The sequence below is a fragment of the Cucumis sativus genome, chromosome 5, assembly GCF_000004075.3.
Source record: "Cucumis sativus cultivar 9930 chromosome 5, Cucumber_9930_V3, whole genome shotgun sequence".
NCBI lineage: Eukaryota > Viridiplantae > Streptophyta > Magnoliopsida > Cucurbitales > Cucurbitaceae > Cucumis > Cucumis sativus.
The window spans coordinates 2,648,417-2,672,616 of NC_026659.2; the positions used below are offsets into that span (position 1 = coordinate 2,648,417).

At 30.1% G+C, this 24,200-nt stretch overlaps 1 protein-coding gene across 4 annotated transcripts; it reads left to right on the forward strand.

Annotated features, from left to right (window-relative positions):
• The first annotated feature begins 15,145 nt into the window (after positions 1-15,145).
• On the forward strand, positions 15,146-22,837 carry LOC101216432 (oxysterol-binding protein-related protein 2A). 4 transcript variants are annotated; one of them, XM_031885624.1, is made up of 12 exons: positions 15,774-15,915; positions 16,256-16,308; positions 17,186-17,545; positions 18,249-18,345; positions 19,044-19,432; positions 19,522-19,677; positions 19,764-19,931; positions 20,227-20,367; positions 20,456-20,674; positions 20,823-20,936; positions 21,030-21,219; positions 22,370-22,837. In XM_031885624.1, the coding sequence occupies exons 3-11, from the start codon at positions 17,456-17,458 to the stop codon at positions 21,195-21,197; spliced, it is 1,542 nt and encodes a 513-aa protein (XP_031741484.1). In that variant the 5' UTR covers positions 15,774-15,915; positions 16,256-16,308; positions 17,186-17,455; the 3' UTR covers positions 21,198-21,219; positions 22,370-22,837. The 4 variants fall into 4 exon arrangements, 3 of the variants coding, with proteins under 3 accessions (XP_011654793.1, XP_004147593.1, XP_031741484.1); XM_011656491.2 differs by lacking the exon at positions 16,256-16,308 and having other exon boundaries at positions 15,146-15,915; XM_004147545.3 differs by lacking the exon at positions 16,256-16,308 and having other exon boundaries at positions 15,146-15,915; positions 22,389-22,837.
• Positions 22,838-24,200: the final 1,363 nt, after the last annotated feature.

Sequence of the window (24,200 nt, forward strand, 5' to 3'; positions counted from 1 at the left end):
TTAGAAAGGTGGGATCATTGTCAGCTTGTTAGAAAAGTTAAAACGATTTGGAAAGACTTATGTGTGATTGATTGAGCGTGGGTTGACCAACCTTCCCATAAAGTGGAGTATAGATTTGTTAGAAGTCATTTGTCTCTCAACATGAATGTGGTTAATTTCTTTTTTGCGATCCTTTATTGAAAGTTCTTTTTTGTTGGGAATGTTGTTAATATTATATATTTTTGTCACATCCCTCAAGAGATCAATTTCTTTATTGTCCATTTTGTTCTAGTTTTAGCATTCTCTTAGAGTTGTTATTTAATTTGTAAAGATGAGTTTTTCAAATTGTGTTATTTTCCTCCTACTTGTTTAGGAGCTACGAAAGAGTTGGTCGTAGACTTTATGGATGACTTATCTTTGTGAAAAAAAAACTAACAAATAACATGAAAAAGAAATGCTAAAAAAATTTGAACGTCACATGTTAGTACATGCAAAATTACAAATTCTTTCAAATTAATTGAGTATTATATACATCATATCGTTGGTTGATCACTAAAATTAAACAATAATAATAGACAAAACTTAGAAGTTAACTTGTGAAGGAATCAACAAAACCATATATAGCTTCATCAAGTGTTATAGAAGTTTAGTTAACATGTGGTTATCTCTTAAAATCACATGGTTAGTTATTAGCCAAAATAATGGTTGAAAAACATGGAATATTGTGGGCTGTCATTCTCACTCTCTAATATAATTTTGAAAAAGCTTAGTTTATAAAATGTCAACAAATTCATTTCCTCTTTTTGCTCCCCACACATACAACTTTGTTCTTAAAACAAATCCAAAATTACATACATACATATATATATATTATACTTACTTATGACTTGTCTCTTAGCTTTGTTTCTTTCACACCAATAATGATTAAGATTGCCTCAAAATTGACACGAAATCTTTATTTAATTACATATTCTCATTCCTTCTACCTTTGACTTTCACTTTTTTTAAATTTATAGTATTACAAATACTAATATTGTTTCAAATTAATACTTTGTTTTTTTCTTTTTCTTTTGTTATAGCCTTTTTTTTTAGTTTTGGGTGCTATTTTCTTTAGTGCTGTTTGCCTTTTTTTTTTCCTTTAGGTTTTTAGAGAGTGGTTTTCATTTTTTTAACCTTCCAAGTGGGTTCCTTTGTTGATGATGTTGTTCTTGATTTCTTTTTTCTTTCTTTTTGGCCTTTTTTGGAGTCACTTTAGGTTATATTCTCTTCTTTTTTTCACCATTTTTTCTCCTTTCCCCAAACTTTTTGCTAAATCCTTTTTTTTTTCCTTTGAAAGTATTTTTCTCTTTTTCCAAAATTTTCTACCTTTTTAATTAGGTTATTATATATCATTATAGTCAACTATCCACTTTCAAAATTCTAATTTTACATCCTTTTTGCTTTCATTTATAAACCTATGGTTTTGTTTCCCCATAAAAAAAAAAGTCATATTTTTTTAACTGTGTGAATACATATAATGTCTTATATATATGTAATGAAAAATGATGGTGGGTGTTATTTAACTATTTTAGATAAAAAAAATTTACTAAAAGTGTAGATTAAAATTAGACAATTGTTATTACATCGACCAAAATGATATTTTAACACTTTCATTTATTTTTAAGCCATCGGTTTTCATATATTAAAATAAATTGAAAATCATATGTATGCAAGTATCCAAATTGATTTGTTATCTACTTTTTTCTATGGATGCTTTAAAAATGAACCCAAAATTAAAATACTAAAACAATAGTTGTTAAAATTTGGGTAGAAACAACTTTTGTATTTAAGAACAGTGCACATCAAAATCAAAAGTAAACTATGCTTAGTTATTACCCTTGGCCAATCATCATACTTAATTTAAAAAAATCTTTGATTAAAGAACTTATTATAAACAACAATTCATTCTTTGTTAGTTTGTTATATGTTATGGTTCAATAATCTAAATTCAATTCCTATTTGGATCAATATACAAGTGGGCCTTGAAGCTGGCTCATTGGGCCTTCTTATTAATCTGGGCCTAGAGGGACAGAACTTTCCATTAAGATTGGTTCTATTAAAAATCAAACAATTAATTAATTAAACTTAGTATCTATATTAACTTTTTAAAAAGTGCATCATATCATATAATTGGAGAAAGAAAAAATGTCTGCTTAGTAATCAAAGACCAATTTTCTGGCTTGTAGTTAACAAGCTTATAATTATAAATTATCACATTTGTTTTTTTTATGCTACATAGATTATATGTAACAATACCAACAATTAATAAGAAAAACAAATTAGAATAAATTGTTTAACTCATTTAATTATTAAGAGTTTTTTAATTAGAATCTAATGTCTTTCTCCCGTACAAAACATTGACTACAAGTCAGTTTTTTCTAATATATTTTAATTATAATGAAGCAATTAAACGTGTTATTGTTAATAAAGTACATTTTTTATATATATATAAATAACAACATTAAAGTACTTTCTTTAATTCAAAATTGCCCAAAAATATTTCTATTTTAGTTTTTAATATGCCAAAAGTTGTTTTTTCTTCAATTTATTTATTTTATTTCTAACATATTTCTTTCATTTTCCCTTAATTTCCCCCCCTCAATGTGTTGTGGTTAATAGAATTATTTCTCTTAATGGCATCAAAGAAAATTTCTAAATAGGAATAAGAAAATAGTTTTTTTTTTTTTTGTTGTTGTTATTTTGCCCTTCATTTGGGGTTTTTTTTTCTCCTTATGGTATAATTTTAATTTATTTGGTTAATTAAAAATTTCATTTTCCTATTCATTAATACAATATATATTGGATGCAATAGTTATCATGCACCCAATAAAAAATTTCTTAAAATTAATCTTATTTATTTGAATTGGATTTTGTAAAAAAGTCATTTACCCACCAACGTTTTAAATCGGTAGTAAATAATCCAACTTTGTTAATAAGTGCAAACATTTATCAAATAATTTAGTCTTTCTATTTTTTAATACTTTCACATAATTGACAAGAAACTCAATTTTCTCCTTTGCCTCTAATTTCACATTTACTACCTAAATTCCTTCCCATTTTCTCAATCTACTTTTCAGTGTCAAAAAACTCAATCTTACAACTCTAAATGTTTTAAAAAGACAATTTCAATGTATAGTATATGTATGTTATATATAAACTTTTTTAAAAAATAGTAAAAGTAAGGTATATATATTGCTTTTTTTGATGAGGACTAGAATAAAAGAAATTGTATATGGAGGGAGACATATAGCAAAATTAAGGTAAAAGAATGGCCATTGGATGCTTTAAAAAAAAAAACTTGAGGAAGGTTGAAGTTTGAGAGAGACATAGGCAAAGAAAATGTTTTATGTCCCATGTGCAAAAGGGTCATATGTCACTTTTCTCTCTCTCTTTCCTTCTTTACATATATTCACGTTATTATCGTTTTTGAGATAAAAAAAACATACATCGACCACATCTATACCAAAACCTCACCAGACATAATCAAAGTAAATAAACCATTCATAATGCTAAGTAGATAGCTCAATTGCAATAATGTACTACATAACACGCTAGTACATTATGCATCACCATAAATACGTGAACCCTCCTTTCCTCCTCGTCATTTTCTTTATAGTATATACCAATGTTTAACTTTACATTGTTTTTTTTATTAGTCTTTGCAATAATTATCCATTTTCTAAAATTAGAGTTAAAATTGTATCTTAAATTAAAACAAATTATAAAATAACAATAAATGGTGGTTTTAAGATTTATTTGAGAAATATGTAAAATAAAAAGAATATATACTTTCTTTGTTTTGAAAACTCTTTTTAGAGTGGGGAAAGGGCCACATCTTAGATTTGGAGTGGGATTGAATAGGTAAAGTTTTATTCTTTGGATCCTACCATCTCCCCCTTTTACTTTTGTTCTTCAATACCCAATTATTGAATCACCTCTTCTCTTCTCTTTCTTTCTTTTTAATTTGGACTCTTTCACTTACTAAAACCTAAAGAGCTAATCTATCATTTTATTATTATTATTATTGTTGATAAATTGATAATATAAATTTAAATAGTTTAATTATAATGTTGAACTAATTTTTGTTTTTAAAAAAATTAAATTATTTTTTCTACCTGAAATTTTATAAATTTATTTATGGTTATTTTTGGGTGGTTTGGAATATGAAGTATTAGAATTGAAGAAGAAAAAGTAGGTAATGAAGTTTGGAGAAAAGAGTAAAAAAGAAAAATCTTATCCAATCTTGAAGAGCTTATTAAAAAGTAACTTTTCTAATAAAAAGGAAAGAATGAGAAATTATAATTTAATTAGTTAAGTAATTAATTAGAAATAATAATAAGAAAGAAAGACTTTGGTGGGAGAAATATAAAGGCTATGTCAAAGGCTACCCCTAAACCTACCACCGACTATCATTTTGAATCTCTACTTTTCAACAATTCCCATTTGGACCTTCCCCCAATCATTTTCTTTTTTCTTACAATACTCATATTTAGTTTGTTGTATTTGTAAATTCTTTTGCATGCATGTTATATATTAATTAATATGTTGGACATATGATTGGTTTATTTTGTTATAATCTGATTATTTATAAATTGGTGTTTAATTTCTTAACTTATAATAATGATACTGTTATCTTGTTGTTGGTTTTAATGGAAGAAAGATCAACATACAATTGAAATAGGTGTCAATTTAACCTTTTCCTCAAAAGTCTTCTATGGCTCTTGTCTTTTTATAATTGTCATAAAAGATATATCATATAATTGCTTGATTTCAAGAGATGTGGAATGTCTACATTGAAGTTGGATTGTAGTTAATTTAATACTCACACAAATTAAAAAGAGCTTGGATAGATATATATAGTTGGATTTGGTTTGAGCTATCCAAATCATTTTAAAAGACACACACAAAGATTTGGTTTGAAGTTATAAGATAGTTTGATAGCAATCACTATGTATATCTTAAAATTTCTTTATTATGAAATGTGGTATGAGCAAAATGTTGATTAACTAGATCCATTTTGTAATTTCTAAAGTAACTTTAGAAATTACTATATATCTTTTTTTTGTTCTTTGGAATGATTTACATATTTCTTAAATAAAAAGTTGTCAAATGCTTGATCAAATTTGGAAGTTTTCAAAATATTAGTTTGGTCTTTGAAAATACTCATATAAAGTAGATGATAAATCAAGATAAAATTAAAATAAAAAAACAAAGATGAAAATAGATATAAAAAACAAATAATATCTTTAGAAAAACAAAATCTCCATCACAAGATCTTCTTTTGATAGTGTTCAAATAGATTAGGATCAAAGTTTAATTTTACATGTGGATCTTTAGGAAGAAAATTCACAAGCTATAATTAGAAAAGTTCAGAAATAAATGAAACATTATTTCTTTGGCTCCACTCATTGACCTTATTAGTTGTGATTTAGGATACAATCTTTATCAGCAAATTTAAACATACAATAATATCTTAATTAAATAATTTGAATCTCATTCAAATTTTATTATCTATAATAATGAATATATAATACACATCCATATATATTCAATGCAATAAACATACACATATATTCCTCGATATTTAATAGTAATGAAGGTTATGGTAATCCACATGAATTGGTCTTGGCTTGTTGAAACATAACATATGACTATGTTTCTCTAAATTGGAGGGATATCCCCTTTAGGCTTTTTATTTATAGGTTCATGGATGATTCCTCCTATCTTTACATAATAATGGTTCCTCTTTAAAGGCTAACTTTCATTTTAAAAATCTATACCTTTTTTTTTCCTTTGGCTCTTTCAATCTTTTTTGCAATTACTCTCTTTACCCTAATCTACCACAAACTGATATCATTGTCATTGACATGCCTATCTTCTAGGACTCACAAAAATTTGTGTCTTTTTTATTGAATTTGTTTACCCATTTGTGTGTAATGAAATGTAAAACTAGTGGACATATGTTCTTCCATTGTGATTTTACTTTGTAGCTTATTAATTTTCATCCTTCCATTTTCAGGTCTAAACTGTTAAACTTCTTTTAAATCAACTGACATTAGATTGTCTAAAACGATCTTTCTTCGTTTCTTTTTTATGTTATCAAACACGTCAATTATATAATTTAATTGTTTTTTAATATGATGTTACATATAAAGGACCGTTCGACTCTCAGATTATGAAGGAGTGGAGTGAACTATTTTAGCTCACTCCATGTTTGCTTCAAGGATTATCACAATCCTAGAATTATGACTATTCTATTTTTCTTTTCTTTCTTATTTCTCTTACTCCTCACTCCCTCCTTTCATTATTTCTTACTTTTCCAAATATAGATTATAATAATTAAATTATAATAATATGAACTCCAAATACAGACTATAATTACATAATTCACCGACTATAATAACTTATTTCACGCCCCACAACATTCCGGAAGAGGTTACAACTATATATTAATTTAACTTGTTAGATTTTGAAAGAACAGTGAAGTAATTTGTTCTTAAAATTGAATGTAAATTTTATTTTTATTTTAAGATACTTGAATTGAAAAAAAAGGTAAAAAAAAGAAATAATAATTGAAAAGGCGCCTGAAACAGTGAGTGTACGACACGTGGCAGTGTGGAATTATTACAAAAATGATATTCATAAATTGATGAGAGACGACTAGTCAAACCTCTCTTGATAATGACCCTTCCTTTCCCTTTTACCGATTACCTTCCCCCCTTTTTCTTTACTTCAGGAGACCATTTTTTTTTATGTTTCCTTTCCTTTCCTTTCCTTCCATTTTTGTTTTATGTTTTTAAATTAATTATTGTATCCATTTAAATTTCAAATTAATAGTTATAGTTATGACAAGTTAAATCTAGAGAGCTTTTATTAGAGTCTTTAGATAGAGAATATGCTCAAGTGTAATTCAAATGGATGACTACTATGGCAGTTGAGTTTGTAGTTGAGTCTCTATAGATTAAATAGTACAAGATCTTTAGGGTGTGAAACAAAAGTAGAATGTTATGAGAGTTATGTATAGACAATATATTATATGTGAAAATAGAATAAGAAAATCAAAATTCTAATATTATACACACCCTTTGACACAGAGAAAGCAGATTTTGGATGTATATAACTGCATGAGAGAAAGAAGGTGTTGAGAGAAAAGAGTTAGATTTGATTTGAGACGCCATGCATGTCTTTTTGTACATATAACATATATATATACATATATATATATTATGTGTAAGAGATTTAGGCAGAGTGTGTATGGAAAGATAAAGCAGAAAGGGCCTAAGGCTGAAGAAGGACCAGAGATTTGCTGCACAAATTTGGAGATTTTGGAGCTATTGCTCTTATCTTATTATATTCTTCCATCATTTTTACACACTCCTTTTCTTTTCTTTTTGTTTCTTCCCAAACTATACACTTTTTTCTTTTCCTTTTAAACAAACATATCCTTTTCTAAGAATCTCACTCACTTTTTAAAAAAAATTTCCCCTTTTCTCTTTTTTAACTTTCGTTTCATGTCCATTCTATATTACTTCATGTTAGAAATGCATGGGTCGAGAGGTTTTTTTTTTAAAGAGAAACATTCATACATCATTTCTAATCACTTAAATTTGGTTTAATATTTACTTTTACACTTTTGAATGAAAATTCTCTCTTCTCATAATTAAAAGTGTGTTTAAAGAGTAATTTTAATCATTTTAGAATCACTCTCAAACATGTCTTTAGAGTATTTAATATTATGTTTTTATTTACTTATGTGATCTTTTAGCCATTATATCGTATAACTAATATTTAATGTTGGTTTTACAACATTTTAATTCTTTTTTTGGCAAGATATAAGATGAGAGAATTAAATTTTTAACTTCGAGCTTGATATATATATTATATACAATATGTGAATTGAGCTATGCTCATTATTCTATTAACAACTTTAGGCTAAGTGTGTTTGAAACCCTAACTTTACCACCTCTCTTATTTATTCTCTATGATATATTTAGTTCAAAGCACAAACTAGAGGACCTAGCCTATCTCGTTGACTCTAAACACAATTCTCGTTGCATTCACTACGTCATACCAACCACACAATAGTTATTTGTTTAGTTAACTTTATTGATAAAACTTTAAATACCATTTTAATTTAAAGTCATGCTTTCAACTATATTGAAACTTAAATGATTAATTTTAATTATTTGGAAGATGTAAAATTGATATGACATCATAACACAATTGGAGTACACTATTTTGGTTGAAATAAGTTGATTAAAGTAAATGTATGCTGTCAAAAGGGAGTGATTAATTAAAAAAGATATGAAAGTAAGAGCTTAATGATTAAATGAGATTTAGATTTGATAACTATTATTAAAAGTCTCCAACACCAACTAGTTTTAAATTTGTTTTTAATGTGTTTTACTACTATTGAAAGTGCTTTTTTCTTTTCTTCTCTTTGGTCAACATTAACACTATTATCATCCATTGAATCACGTGCATGTGAGGAAGAATCTCAATCCAAAAGAACAAAATTCCAAAACCCCAAAAAAGTATTGAGAGAAATATTCACATAATATATATATTAATTGATAAAAATGTAATCATTTCAAAACCTCATAATTTTGCACCACAAAATTTTGGCATTTGGTCAACACCAACCAAATGAATATCAACACCCAAAAGAATATATAACTTCCTTTTAACAATTATTTTAACTAATTATTCACAAATATAAATATATTGAATATTTAAAGTTGTTTTTTTTAGCAGTTTTAGTTTAATGTAAAAGTTTATATTAATCAACCAATATCATGTTTTAAAAAGATAATATCTAATATTTTTTAAAACACATGTGAGACAATATAAAGAATGACATCGTCATATTCTAAAAAATATAAGAAATCATAGATTTAAAGCATTACAGTCGGTATGTTGTTATTATTATGATTTGAGAAAAAAGTAATAGTTGTAAAAAGGAAAAAATTCTTTGTTTTTGGACAACACAGTACGTTGGGTCCAAATCAATAAATGGTTTATACAGCTCTGTCTATTACACACGTAACAACCAACCATATCATAAATATTTTTTCTTACCTCTAACAATTATAGTGTACGTGCCTGTGGCACGTGTAATGCCGGTGGAAACTCGAGAAACCAATAATAATAATAACAACAACAAAGGTCGAAAAAAAATGAGGAGGAAGAAGAAAGAAAGGGGGCCAGTTGGTTTGCCTTGGGTTTCCCAGCTGGATGTTTTTATAAGTTTTATAAGTTTAGTAGATGGTGATGGTGAGAAATAGTCCATTGTTTGGTACTCTACAAACATGGATTTGATAGCCCTTTTTGTTTCTTTCTTTTTTCCCCAACCTCCCCTTTTCCTATTCTAACAATCATTCAATTTGTTTTCATTCTTTTCTCTTCGTGTGTTTGTGCACACAAGGGTATGAATTCAAAATTCCAAATTGGTTGAATTTAGATTTGTTAGGGTTTGAGACATTCGTCGTCTCCATTCTATGTAGAGTTTTGTTTTAGAATACCTAATGGGGCGACAAATTATTAGTGAACCAACTTCATAACTTTTATTTTTTTTCAAATGTGCGCGCGTGATATTTATCGTACAACTTGACGGTAAAGAGATTGACCACGTTATAATTTGTTTATTTTTTTTTTTGAAAAATAATTTTATAAAAAGGGGATAAATACACCCATCTCTTTTAAGAATTTTTGTAAGTTTTTGGGGTTGGGTGGTCCTTGCTAAAGCTTTCTTTTTCTCTCTATTTATTTGGTTGTGGGATACTTTTGAAGCATTAAGTGGAGTAGAATATTCCAAATTAGAATCATTGATGCTGAGAATATAATTATGAAATATCTCCAAAACTATAAGATATAGAAATGTATGTTTTTCTTTATTTATATATATAGATATGGCTCATTAGAATCTTTTAAAACCTAGATGGTGTACCAAAGTTTTGGAACAATGAGTTTTGGTTTAGTAGGTTAACTGGTCATACATCTAAATATATGAAAAAGTGAAACTAAATTTGTGTTCAAAATATATGAAAATGGTCCATTGACAATAAGAGAAGCAACAAATGAACAACGGCTAAAGAGAGAAATTAAAAGAGATGTAACGGCATGGGGCTATGTTGATGAGGAGTGTGTGTACATGATATGTATATATAGATTCAAATTATATATATTGATACACCTAATTTCCCATACTTGATTTGCTTCTTTGTTTCCCTCTCTCACTCATCAACCAACCATCTCCCTACTCTTTACCCCACAATTTTATTATATTTTGAACCCACTCTCCCATCACTATCCCCACAATACTTATTCCCTTCAATTTTTGATATTTCATTTATGTATATAGATTCAAACACATATAGGCGATGATGATTATGCAACCCACCACCATAAAACTTAAATTGACATAAAATTGTAATTTCAATTTCAAAACCAAACCTTCCGTTTCTCACCCTATATGTTGTTAAGAAAAGAAGAAGGAGAAGAAGAAAGACATAGGTTGTGTTCAAATTGATACTCTTAATTTGTTTTATATAATGTTTAATGTTTTTTCCAAGGATTATGAATAAAATAAAAATGGAGAAGATTTTATAATACGCTTATTAAGAACTGTAACTATAATGATATAGTAATTTTAGAAACTAATATTAAATGTATAACAATTCTTTAAAAATTTGTAACTATTACAAAATTTATCAATAGGTTTAAGTTTGATTGCTAAAATATTATATTAATTAATGTTTATTTTATTTGGAGGTAATGAAGTCTAGAATCCAATATCTACCTGGGTAAAACTAAAGAATAAAAAGGAGTGAATTGAAAATTATGGGATGATTAATTAAGAATTGTACACAAAAAAATTGATCTAATTAATTAGTATGAAAAATTTAAAAAGAAAAAAAAAAGTGATAAAGTATGGATTTTATTTAGGAAAGTGGGGTTAAATTTAAAGGGAAAGATGAAAATTAGACGCTACGTTATTGATGGGTTGGAGTGGAAGAGACACTTTGCCTCGAAAATATGAAATGTAAGCAAAGTTTAGGGATTAGGGATTAGGGTACCCTAATCCTTCTCTTTTTCTAAATCTCATTCCTTGTGTATTAAATACCCCACCCTAATGTCATACTCTTACATCATTTAAATAATTGTCAAAATTATTATATGCGTTGTATATAACTATTATTGTACTAATTATTGAAAATTAATAATAATTATTTATATATATTTTTTAAGGAAAATTTTTAGGGAAGAGTTCTTTCTCTTGCCCCCAAACCCTAATTACTTACTTGTCCAATTTTTAGGAGTGCACGCTTGAGTGAGAGAAAGTTGTTTAACTTTGGAGAGCAATTGACATATACGATTTTGCACCAATGTCCGACCGAATTTTACTTTTAAGACAATAGTTACACACGACACAACATGAGCAACATTTTGTTTTTCCAATAGTATGATCCATTCTTATACTTTTAAGTTTTATTTCAGTTTAATACATACACATATGTTCAATTATTTAATACTAGAGAGTATTTAATTAATTGAGCTAATTATTATAGTTAGTGTTTAGGGTACAAGTTATTTTAATACGTGGACTTTAACTATTTGTGTTTAAGGTGTAAACTAATTCATTTGTTTGGATAGAAATAGTAAATATTGAAACAAAGAAGGAAATAGACTCACAAGTGAAAAACAATAAATAATGTAGCAAATAGTAAAGATTGTACCAAAAAGATTTTGAAATATAATTTATTGTACTTAATTGTAGGTAATAAATAGTTATATACACTACTACTATTGTACATGTCACAAGCATAGAGTGGGCTATCCACCAACTTATCGTTGATGCTTGGGTCGACTCCTTGGTATTTTAACCATTAAAGTTTTCATCTCCTTTTCTCTCTTTGAAATCGACAAATGAAATTTTTAAGGTTAAATTATCGTCATTTAGTTTAGTATTTATTTTTTAAACTTTTCTTGAGTCAAAGTTTTATATGCGTTGGGAAAATTATGCAATTTTAGAAAAGAAAAAATATGCTTGGGTCTTTTTTAATTTAGACTTAGAATTTGAATGATTTTTTAAAAGGAAATTTAGGAATTATATGTGAGAAAATCATACTGAATTTTAACTAGATGGAAACCATTGCAATAGTTATTGAAATCAAACACTAATAAGTTTAATAATTTATTATAAATAGATGGTCTATATTTTGGAATTATTTTTTAGTTAAAAAAAAGAATAATTTGAAATGAATTAGGGATATGTAAATGTATAGTAAAAAAAGGAAGTGATGTGAAATGGAAAAGAGTAATTAAGTTGAAAGATAGAGAAGGAGAGGAGAGGAGGGGTAATGAATCTGAGGTGTCAATCACGCGTGGCAGATACCTACCATTTTGATATTACATTTTACAAAGGGGCCCTCCACTGTTAGAATCCCACGTGGTTTTCCTATTATATAATATAAAGATAGAAAAAAAGAAAAAGAAAAAGAAAAGAGTTTGTAAATAACGTAAGGAGTTGGAATCTACCTCGTTTTCAAGGCTTCGCAAAACTTTGTTGTATCCACCGTTACGTCAATTTCATCATACCTATTCTTTGACCAATCCAACCCACCATTTCTTTTACTCTCTTTTTCTTTTTTCTACTTCTCACTACTCATTTCAACTCTTCCATTCTATTATCTTCTTCTAAACACAAATACACAAACCATGGACATTCCACTCCAGAAAAAAAAAAGCTCATATTCACACACATAACAACATTCAAATGCTTCCTTTTCATTACTATTTTAACTTTTTTATTCCTAGACTTTAATTATATTCATCACAACAAGAATGAAGTTTGGTTTTAAAGTTGGTGTTATCATCTTCGCCTTTGTACCAAATTTTCTTTAACCACATGTGTGTTTTATGATCATGTCGAATAACGTCAAAACGATAGATATAGTTATACTTTTTTGAAAAAAATAAAAACCTTGACTTTATCTAGTAGTATATATCATTTGAATTTTAAAAGAAATTTTAATTAAATGAATTTGATTTTTTTTAATTATATACTATAGAGATTCTAAACTTAGTTTCACACAATATCCTTTCTCACTTACTACATTAGTTCTTTTATATTGAATTAAGAGAATAAATACTTTTTTCTTCTTAGTTAAGTTACAAATTTGACCCTGAGAAATGAGTACTCTTTACAATTTTAATTTGATAAAACTTTATTGACAGTCTTCAAGAATTGATAAAATTTCTCATTCGTGAAAATTCTTATAATTAAATAGTAATTACAATAAGAGTTATCACAAAACACTACTTACTATATATATGTGTAGAACAAAATGAACGGTAGAAAAAAAAAAAAAAAGGCAATGCCTTTGATGTGAAAATCTAGAGATCTCTAAAAAATCCATGTTTCGGTTTTTAGATGTTCGAGTGTATTAATTCAAAACAAGATAGATTCTTATAAAATCAATTAGTTAAGCTCTTTACAGATTAGGCCAGCAAAAACAAAGAGAATTTAAATTCATGTAAATAAAATAAAATAAATCAGTGAAAGCAAGTCATTATTGTTGAATGAACAATTTACATTTACATATTTTTCTTGAAAATCTAGATATAATATGAGCCAAAATTATGGTTTATATCATTGAAAAAAAAACCTATGTTGTATGTAGACATTTTTCTCTATTATTCTTTTAATTGAAAAAAGTTCCTAAATATTTAAAGGAAAAAATGTACAATTTTTCTAAAAAAATATTTTAATATCCACGTTCTAAAATATTTGGATATCCAATTTAATGCTTTGATTTAGATTATATTAATTATTTACTCCATAAAGTTTAATTAATATCTGAAAATAGAGTTTAAAATTTAAAATGATTTTATTAATGAAAGTAATTTATTTAAGCTTCATCAAATTAAAGTTTAAACCCAAGTTGATTCTTAAAAAATATTACTCTTAGAAAGTTTGGTTTTTATTGGGACTGAAATTATTTAAAAGCAACACTAATTTCCCAAATAAGCCATTTATTGGTGAGTAATATAATAATTTGAATTAGTTTAATTATGAGTTTTCTTTTCTTTTGTGCTTTTTAGAATTAAACTCTTTTTTGGTACTCACATGGGATGCATAGTATTTATGTTGATCTGACAATGAAATTACTTGAGGAAAAAAAAAAGTGAAAGAAGAAAAGAAAATAAATGAACAATAAATAAAAAGAAGAAGTGAGTTAAAGAAGCAGTTGCCAAATGCCACTCATTGTCAACCCCCCCTCTCTCTCTCTCGTTCTAAACCAAAGTAATGGTAAAATTTAGACTAATAAATGATAAAAATAGTATATAATCAATACAATTTAAATAGTTATGCAAGTTCGAGGGAACTTAATTTTGAAATTTTAAAAGTTTGAGACTATACTTTTTGGGTTAATAACATGTGTACACAATTTTTAAATTAACAACTTAGAACTTTATACTTACAAGCTTGAAAAATTAGGGTTTATGATACATAATATTTAATTAAAGAGGCGGTTGCAAATTATATAGCTATCATGCATGGTTCAAATATTAATTTGTATATGTACGTGTATGTGAAATAATTGTGAAATAATTGTTAGATATAAGAAATATATAGATTTAGGTATTGGAGTTTAATTAATAGTAATAAATGATAGAGTTTGAGCATAAAGTTTTTAAATATATTTGTAATGGTTTAAGAATGTTTCTATAAACTTAATTATTAGTGATGAGAGTGGTTCGGAATAAAAGTATTATAAAATTTGAAAAAGATTAAATAGAAATAGGAAAGGTTAGAGAGTAAGGAAAGATGGGAAGGTTTTTTGGTTTGGGATGGAAAAGGAGGATTGGATTGAAAGTAGTAAAATCTAAAAGTGAAATGGTTATTACGAAAGTGGAAGAAAGAAAGAGATGTTAGATAGTTTTTAGTTTTTAGTTTTTAGTTTTTAGAAGGAAGATATAAATTGGAGGAAGTAATTATTAGAATTACAACTTAAATTGATTTAATCATAATGTAGAAAAAGAAAGGAGAAAAGAGAAAAGAGAAAAAAAGAAGCATTAATTTCAGCCATCTGCCACATCTCCTTCTATGTCCCACTTTCTTCCTTAGCTCTCTTTCTCCTCTGTCTTTCAATTCTTTGCTGTATATATAAGTAATCCTTTCTCTTCCACCATTTTTTTTCTTTTTCACTTTCTTCTTCGCCATTGATTCCTATCTAATTCTTTCTCTCTCCTTTAACAGTCCCGTTTGCAACGGGCACACACTCTGTCACCATTTCTCTTAAATACCTCAACTTCCCACATTTTTCCCTTTTATGCCTTTTTTTCCATCTTCTCCATTTCAATTGACCGGAGGGGACATTCTCTGGATTGATTCATGAGGGTAAAACGGATTCCACCACAACAAACAGAGGCAATATGAAGGTGAAGGAAATGCACCCTCTGTGTTGCATCTCGGTGGATACTTTTGGAATCGGACCATGTGGTGGTGATGGAGATACTAGTAACTCCAAGGATGAGGCTGCTGCGGCTTTGGCTCTCTCTAGAACCAAAAGCATGCCCGCTAGTTTAGCGGCCTTTTCTGATGGATCTGATGGGAATGTCATCAAACGACCAACCGGATCCAAATCAACTGTCGCTGGAGTTCTTCATAAGTGGACTAATTACGGTAAAGGGTGGAGATCGAGATGGTTTTTCCTTCGTAATGGGGTGTTATCTTATGCAAAGATTCGCCGACCGGAGAATCTCAACCTTCTTGCTCCATATGATGATGTTCGGTTGATCGGAGAGGATTCGAGCAATCGGATTCCCAGGGGTGATGAGAAAGGTGGAGGGAGACGAAAGCATCAGAAAGCGGTGGGAGTGGTTCATTTGAAGGTATAATAAAAACTTATGAACGAAATTGGGGATTAGGATCTCCAATTTGAAATTTTACGATCTGGGTTTTTTTTTTTCTTTTTTCCTTTTATTATGATTTGATGATCTGATGATCTGAAGCAGAGCATCGAATTTGCAATGGGGTATGCTTTTTAGGCCATGAATTTGGCGCTAAATAGAGAAGAATAGCTTACCGTTATGGGGCAACATTTACATTCGAATAACTTTTTAGCTTAGTGTTTTACCCATTAATGGCATTTTAATTTTTCTTTCTCTCTGAAAATGTCTTTCTCCCTTTTCTCTCTCCCTCTGAGTCTGAGGCTGAGTCTGATTTTGCCAGATACTCAGGGGGGCATTGAAATCTGAGCAAAAAGGAAACGCGTGAAACCACAGGTTTATAGCATTGTTCGTCATATTTCTTCTTGCATTTACTCTCTCTCTCTTTACTGGGTCATCCTCTGATGAACTTAATTGCAAAAATTTTCACAGTTTTCTAACTGCTTGTTCATGTCTAGTGGGTCACATCCACAGGTGGATTAATGGGTCATTTTAGTTTTGACTGAATGTTTAGGGTTAACGGATGTTTGTTTCATATTTTTCTACACTGTTTGAATCATCAATTTTTGTTGGATTTGAAATCTCTAACCTTTTTTTTTTTTTAATCTCCCTCTTCTCCTTACACTCTCTGAATTTCACCTTTTCCTTCCATCCTTTTACTGTTTATGAGATTGATTGCATTTCATCTCATCTCTCTAAACATATTTTATGGATGTTTTCCAAATCTGTACTTGCCAATGCAATTACTTCAGGTTTTCTCCCTCCTTTCTTTCTTTCATTGACGCACTGTTTTTTTATTCTTGCTTTAGCCGACAACTCAAAAAGAGAGAGAGAGAGAGAGAGCGAGCGAGAGAGAGAAAGAGAGAGATGCCCTATTGAAGGAATAAAATTTGTGTTTATTGACACCAGTTTTTTCCTATTACTTTTATTCTCCCTTTTGGGTATGACCCATTTTTAAAGAATTTATTCTAAGCGAGTAACTATTTGGCTTACTTATGGAGTAATCAAAATGAAATCACCACCAAGAAAAAAGGCAAAAAATGTTAAACTTTTTAGGAATTGGATAGGTTTTGTGCTTCCTCGCAGGCTTCAGAAGATGTTACTAGTAATCTTGTGGGTTTTGTTTTGTGAGAGGAAAAAGTAAAAGAATATAATTTGTAATGGCTTTTGATGTAATGTGCCATTTTCTAATTTCTAAAATTTGTTAACACAGATTGGATCATTTCGAGAGAGCAAGTCGGATGATAGGAGGTTTTATATATCCACTGCTACAAAGACTCTTCATTTGAGAACTAATTCAAAGAGTGATCGAGGGGCTTGGATTCAAGCGTTGGCTTCGAATCGCTGCATATCTCCTCAAACATCATTGAATTATAATCTCTCTTCCGTGCCAAGTGATTTATCAGTGTCGACGGATAGACTGAAGAGGCGTTTAATTGAAGAGGGAATCAGTGAAACTCTTGTAAATGATTGCGAACAGATAATGCTCTCCGAATTCTCCGAAATTCAAGGGCAGCTTCAAGTTCTATGTGAAGAACGATATAATCTGCTTGACACAATTAGGCAGTTGGAGGTAATGTTACCTTTTGAATCCCTTTCCACATTGTTAGTATCTGGTGATTGAAGGGCGGCCATTATCTTTTTGGACATTGTATTATATATCCACCATTATCATCTCAGGAATTCTCTTATTTGGAGCATCCCAAGGTCCAGATACTTCGTCTAACTTTCTACAGGGATAATAGATGGACTAGCAAAAAATTGCATATTCATTTACACATCTAACTAAAGCTGATATCTGGTGAAATGATTTTTTAAGCAGATTATGACATGCAACACATGTGAAGGATTGATCCGTTAATGGATTCTGTTAAGGCATCTTGATATATTTGATTCTAACATAGGAAAGGATTAAGCATTACTTTTCTCCTCATTATAAGTTCACCGTTTTTGGCACAATGGACATGTCTTCAATGTACAAAGTGTCCAGTTAGGAAATGTTAAATCATCAATTGATAAAAAACCGAAGCTGATAAGTTGTGGTTGATTTAATTATATCAACACTTCCCCTCCCTTTGAAGCTTGAAAATTTGCAGAAGATCTACAAATGAAAATTAATATTAATTGGGAGGAAAGGAAATTATAGGGATTTGAACACATGAGAATGTTAACCAAGTCCAGAAATTGATTCTTGGTTTGAGTTCATATGATTTTTTTTGTCTATCTAGTATTCATATGTTACTCATGAACGTGATAGATTTGATGATTATATTCAGGCTGCTAGTTTTGAAGGTGAAGCTTCTGGAACAAATGATGGCGAATTCCAACTTGCAAAACATGATCTTTCCTCTGAAGAACGTGGAAAATATAGTGGTCCTTTCTCTTCTCTTTTCTGCTCTTTATTTGATTGAAATCTTCTTTTACATGAACCTTCTTTATTCTTTCTCGTCTCAGTTTGTTGTGTGTGGTTGATATAAAGTAATAAACTACATGGCAAAGCTATCAACTAGATGAAGATTGCATTGGTTAAGATTAAATTATAGTATTCATTTATCTTGAAAGTTATGCTGGTTGAGATTTAAAAAACTTTCGGATCTTGAAGAAGAATAAAAGAACTTCTAGTTTTTCTTCAACCCTCTCCGATCTCCCTCTCTTACTTTTGGTCCTCTCTTGGTGTAAAGATGCCCCTCTTTCAAAAATTTTGTACGAACATTCTTAGGACCAGCCAGAGGAGTTTTTCTTAACCTTTATTTTTTTGGGTATTTCAGCACACAACGGAACTGTTTCTTATAAGAGATTTAAACTTTGCTGGTCTGTGTTAGCTCTGTTTTTGTTAAAATTTTAAAAAAAGGGTTTGATGTCTGTTGTGATTTTAATGTAAGATGTGATGTTGAAAAATTATGCCAGTTAAGTTGATAGATGTTGAGTTTACTTGTAAATTATGCATTGGTGACCGTAAAAGTCTGAATTGCGTAGTGTTACAAACTTTGTGGTTATAAACTGAAATCTTGTTTGATGTGTTGTTATGCTTGAAGAGTTGGTACATTTATTTACTTGTATTTGGTTTGTAGAATGCAGCACCACAGAATCAGATGATATCGAGAAACAAGAGTTTGAGGAGGTTTCGGACGAAGACGAAGTGTTCTTTTACGATACCAAGGATTCTTTCTCTGAAAATTCTTTCAATGATGAAGTTGATAGCAATGCTGAGACAATGCCTGCTAAAATGCGGTTACAGAATAAATATTCACACATTCAAAGGCGAAAACAGCTTCCTGATCCAGTGGAGAAGGAGAAACGAGTCAGCCTTTGGTCAATGATCAAAGACAACGTGGGAAAAGATCTGACAAGAGTATGCCTCCCTGTTTACTTCAATGAACCGATATCGTCACTGCAGAAATGCTTTGAAGACATGGAGTATTCGTATCTATTAGATCAGGCATACGAGCAAGGAAAGCAGGTGAGCTTTTACAAGAAGATACAAGCTTCTTACATACCTTGCTATGCATGGAAATGAAATTAGGATTTGGAAACTTGTATTATGGGCAGGGAAATAGTCTACAGAGGATTCTCAATGTTGCAGCATTTGCGGTTTCGGGGTATGCTTCGTCCGAAGGCAGGCATTGCAAACCATTCAATCCCCTGTTGGGGGAAACTTATGAAGCCGATTTTCCAGAGAAAGGGATTCGGTTCTTCTCTGAGAAGGTGAGTAAATGGGATGAAAAATTGTACTAGAATATGTGATGAGATAATTGTAAAAGTAATTGGAAAACGAATGTGTATTCATATAGGTGAGCCACCATCCAACTCTGATAGCATGCCACTGTGAAGGGAGAGGGTGGAAGTTTTGGGGAGATAGCAACCTTCAGTCCAAATTCTCAGGAAGGTCAATTCAGCTGGACCCTCTTGGAGTACTCACACTCGAGTTTGATGATGGTGAAATCTTCCAGTGGAGCAAGGTATGTGAATTGATAACGACCATAATTTGTTTTCCTTTTCTTGAGGATAGTTATTTACTTGGAAGTTAGCTTTGGAGAAGACGTAGTGCTTCATCTCAAATAGAGAAAATAGATTACTCACTCATAACCCCCTCTGGATTCTTGGACTTTCTTGATTTCAAAAAATTAATAAGAAAAAAATAAGTTTCTATTTATTTTTTTTGGGTCAAGATGATCATTATTCAGTACACTATGATGTCGAAAATTAATTTTTGATAGCTGATCAGTATTCATTACATTTTATGATTTCTTTTAGGTAACAACAAATATTTATAATCTCATCCTCGGGAAAGTATATTGTGATCACCATGGAACGATGCACATACGTGGTAATAGGGACTATTCTTGCAACCTCAAGTTCAAAGAGCAATCTTTTCTTGACCGAAATCCTCGTCAGGTTTGATCTAGATCATTGATGGGAGTCCTCACCCTTCTCTTCGTTCTAACGAAGAAACTAACCTTCAATATATACTACATATGTATAGGTTCAAGGGTACGTCAAAGACGTTACCGGTGAAAAAGTAGCGACATTGTTTGGGAAGTGGGACGACAGCATGTATTACATAAATGGCCATGAGAACATAAATTCAAAGAGTTGTGATGGCACTTTATTGTGGAAAAGCAGTGAACCCCCACAGAATCTGACTCGATACAACTTGACTTCATTTGCGATCACTTTGAATGAGCTGACACCAGGGCTCAAGGTATAGACACACATGATATGTGTTGAAAAAATCAGTCATTTAGCATATATGAGCATTTGCCTCTACCATATACATACACCCTTCTTTGTGTATCTCTAATTGTTTTGTATAGCTTTGTCTGATCCTGGATATTTGATCACGGATTAAGGAGTTGCTCCCTCCCACGGATTCTAGACTCCGACCGGATCAACGACATCTGGAAAATGGCCAGTATGATAAAGCCAATGCAGAGAAGCTACGGTTAGAACAGAGGCAAAGAATTGTATGTCAAGTTCTTCTTTTGATCTCTTGGGTTTTTCTTCGTTATCCACCTCTGCTTTTCTCTTGGTGATTCATTGTAGTTCGTCTATTTCAGTCAAGGAAGTTACAAGAAAATGGTTGGAAGCCGAGATGGTTTCAGAGAGAGGGTGAAGATGGACCCTTTCGATATGTCGGAGGATATTGGGAAGCAAGGGAAGAGAGTAAATGGGATGATTGCGCAGATATATTTGGGGAGTTGAATGAGGAGGTTATGGAGAATTAGAAGAATGATAATCAGGATTCAGGTCAGTGTTTTCTTTCTTAAAGTTAAGAACGTCATAACAAGATTTCCTTTTGTAAATAGCATGGTACAAAATTGTTAAGGCAGATAACTAATAGATGAAATACAAAGGAAGAAGGAAAAAGAAAAAGAAAAAAGGACTGCAATTAACAAAAGTCATAAACCGGGTTCTAGTAAACAGACCCTTGGTTTACTTTTTCTCGTTCTCAAATTTTCAACCTGCACACTAACATTCTCTTAACTTTGAATTTTCTGGCTCTTTTTGTTTTGATTTGGAAAAAACAAACTAAAGCATTTGATATCTGCCTTTAATTTCTTATTATTGAAATGTTAAATTACACAGGAATATCCAATAATGATTCTGTTATTCAAGTCTATAAATCTACCATACACATTCATTTATAAAGTTTTCCAAGTTTATTATTATATTTGGATTAAATTTTAAGTTTTGTGTTTTAACTTTTGAAGTTTGTCCGAATTTCAAAATGTTTAAAAGGGTCCAAAGAGCTCCTAAACTTTAAATCTAGTATTCAACATATACCTAAAAGTTCAAGATAACGATATAATTTCTCGTTAGAGGGTAAAAACAAAATTACATTGAAGATAAAAACTCGAGAAAACAAAACCGCTATTAACCATAACATGGGTTGACTTAGTAGTTATTGGAACTAAAAGTGAGAGAATTTGGTATGAAAAAGACAGGTTCATCCCTAAGAAATATACCCATACAAGACACGGATGTGACACATACACATTGACGCGTCATAACGAAGAAAGTTCAAAATTTATTATTATTCTCATACATATATATAGTTAGTATACTAAAAAAGTTATCAATGACTCTGTGCAACTAGTTTTTAATACACCTATTTTGCACTAACAAATGTTTGAAATGTGTCTAATTAATATGTATATGACACAAACAACGCTAGCTGAACTAATGTGTTTATACTTTTTAGATTCAAATTATGATGGTTACACATTTAAATTTAAAATCCTTGGAATTTATGTACACATTATATACACTTATACATATATTAAAAATCCTTGGTTATCAAAGAGTTGGTTGTGAGATTAGTCAAAGGCTCTTAAGTTGGATCAGACATGAGTACAAATAAGAAAATGAAATAGTTGTTAAACATGTTTAAATGTAGGTTTGATGCAACTTTGCAGATGTAAGGGAGGAATGATAAATGAGGATCCTCGAAACCGATCGATGGAACAATGGGGAGTTGTGGCCGATTGGAATTGAAGAAGATTTATGATCTACACAACCTCAGGGAAAGTGATATAGTGATATCTATCTATGGCCATTTTTTGTTGTTGCTTACTTTGAAGGTTTACTATTTGGGATTAGGTCATAGATAGCTTGACAAGGTGTTGTCGTAATCTCTTCCAAATGTAAAGGGGAGAATAGTTGATGTAGTAATATTGCTTCCTCACTTCTCATCTGAATCTTAATTTTTTCCCCAAATCCCAATAAACTATTGCTTATTCTTCTTCTATATCATTCATTTCTTCTGCTTCCAATTAAAAGTAATTAAGCATTGTAATATCTAAGGCACCAAGCTCTCTTTGGAAACTATGGTATTATGCAATGGAAACTATGGTATTATGCAAAACTTCTAATTTGGCTACCCGTTTGAACATTCGATTGAACTTTTTGTACATTTGTTGGCTCTAATTTAGACGACACCATCCTCTTTTTGGAAAGGAGTACAGAGGTTAGAGTCTTTTGCACTTTAGCTATATATAATTTAGAAAGTCTAAAGCTTTCATATTTAACAACTAATATACTTTAGATCAAAAACTCGTTTAAATAGGTTTTTTTTGGTCCATCCTGACTATGATAAAGACCGACAAAAGTTGTTTTTAATTTTATGTCCCCAATTATATATTTTTATTGTGTCTTAATTATTATTTAGATAAGTATTTTAGAAACCCCATCTTGGTTGGCTCAACAACGTTTTTTTAGAAGGAAATAGTAATTGTAGATGGAGATTCTAGAATGATGGGCTAATTCTATTAATATAGAGATTTGTTACAAAGCAAGAAGGCTAGAGCAAAGCCTAAAATAGCCTAATCTAACAACGCTTTATAATTAAGAGAAATTAAGCAATGGTCATACTGTTTACAAGTAGTACGTCGGCTAAACCGAACTCCTATCATATTTTCAAGATCTTCCCATAAGTTTACAATAGTTCTAGACTTATCCTTGAAAATTCTATTGCTTCTTTTCATCCACACAGTTCATAGAAGAGCTGCTATTGGGTTGAACTTATAATATTTTTCCTGTTTGTTTCCTTGAATCTGCCTGAGAACGTGCATAGAGAGTTGATGCTGTCTTTAATAATGTTTCCTCCAATAGTTTTCAAAAGCTTGTCCCAAAGAGTTGTAGTGACTCTCCAATCCAAGAGGAGGTGGTTAATGTCCTCATTGTTGGAGTAGCAAAGGACACATCTGCTTGGGCTTAGACATGAGGTTAGGTTAATGTCCTCATTTGTTGTCCCAGGAAAGCTGGCTCAACAACTAATTTAGGCTCTCAAAATATCCTCTCTTTACACATTTTTTATATTTCATTCAACACATTTTTTACCCACACAAAAAAAGAAGTATTTATCTCAAATCTTGCCTTCACTAAAGATGTTTGGTTTTTGACATGCATCCTCTTGGCTGTCGTTTATGTAGCTTCAACCTAAACACACATAAATCTCAACCAAGATTCATGCATATTGCCCCTATATGGCTTAAAAGAATTAAATATTGAGAGACATTATTCTCGTTGAATTCTAATAGTTTTATGTAACTTTTTGTACATTTAATTTGTTTGCTTTTATTCAACATAACTTAGCACATTTGTTTGGTTCAGTGGCAAATGGAGGAAGAATGAGAAAGAACATGTAGAGGCAATTGAAAGGTTTAATTGTAGATGTTGTAATAAAGTAGGAGGATTTTTCTGGCCAACTATATAGAAGAAGTGGAGTA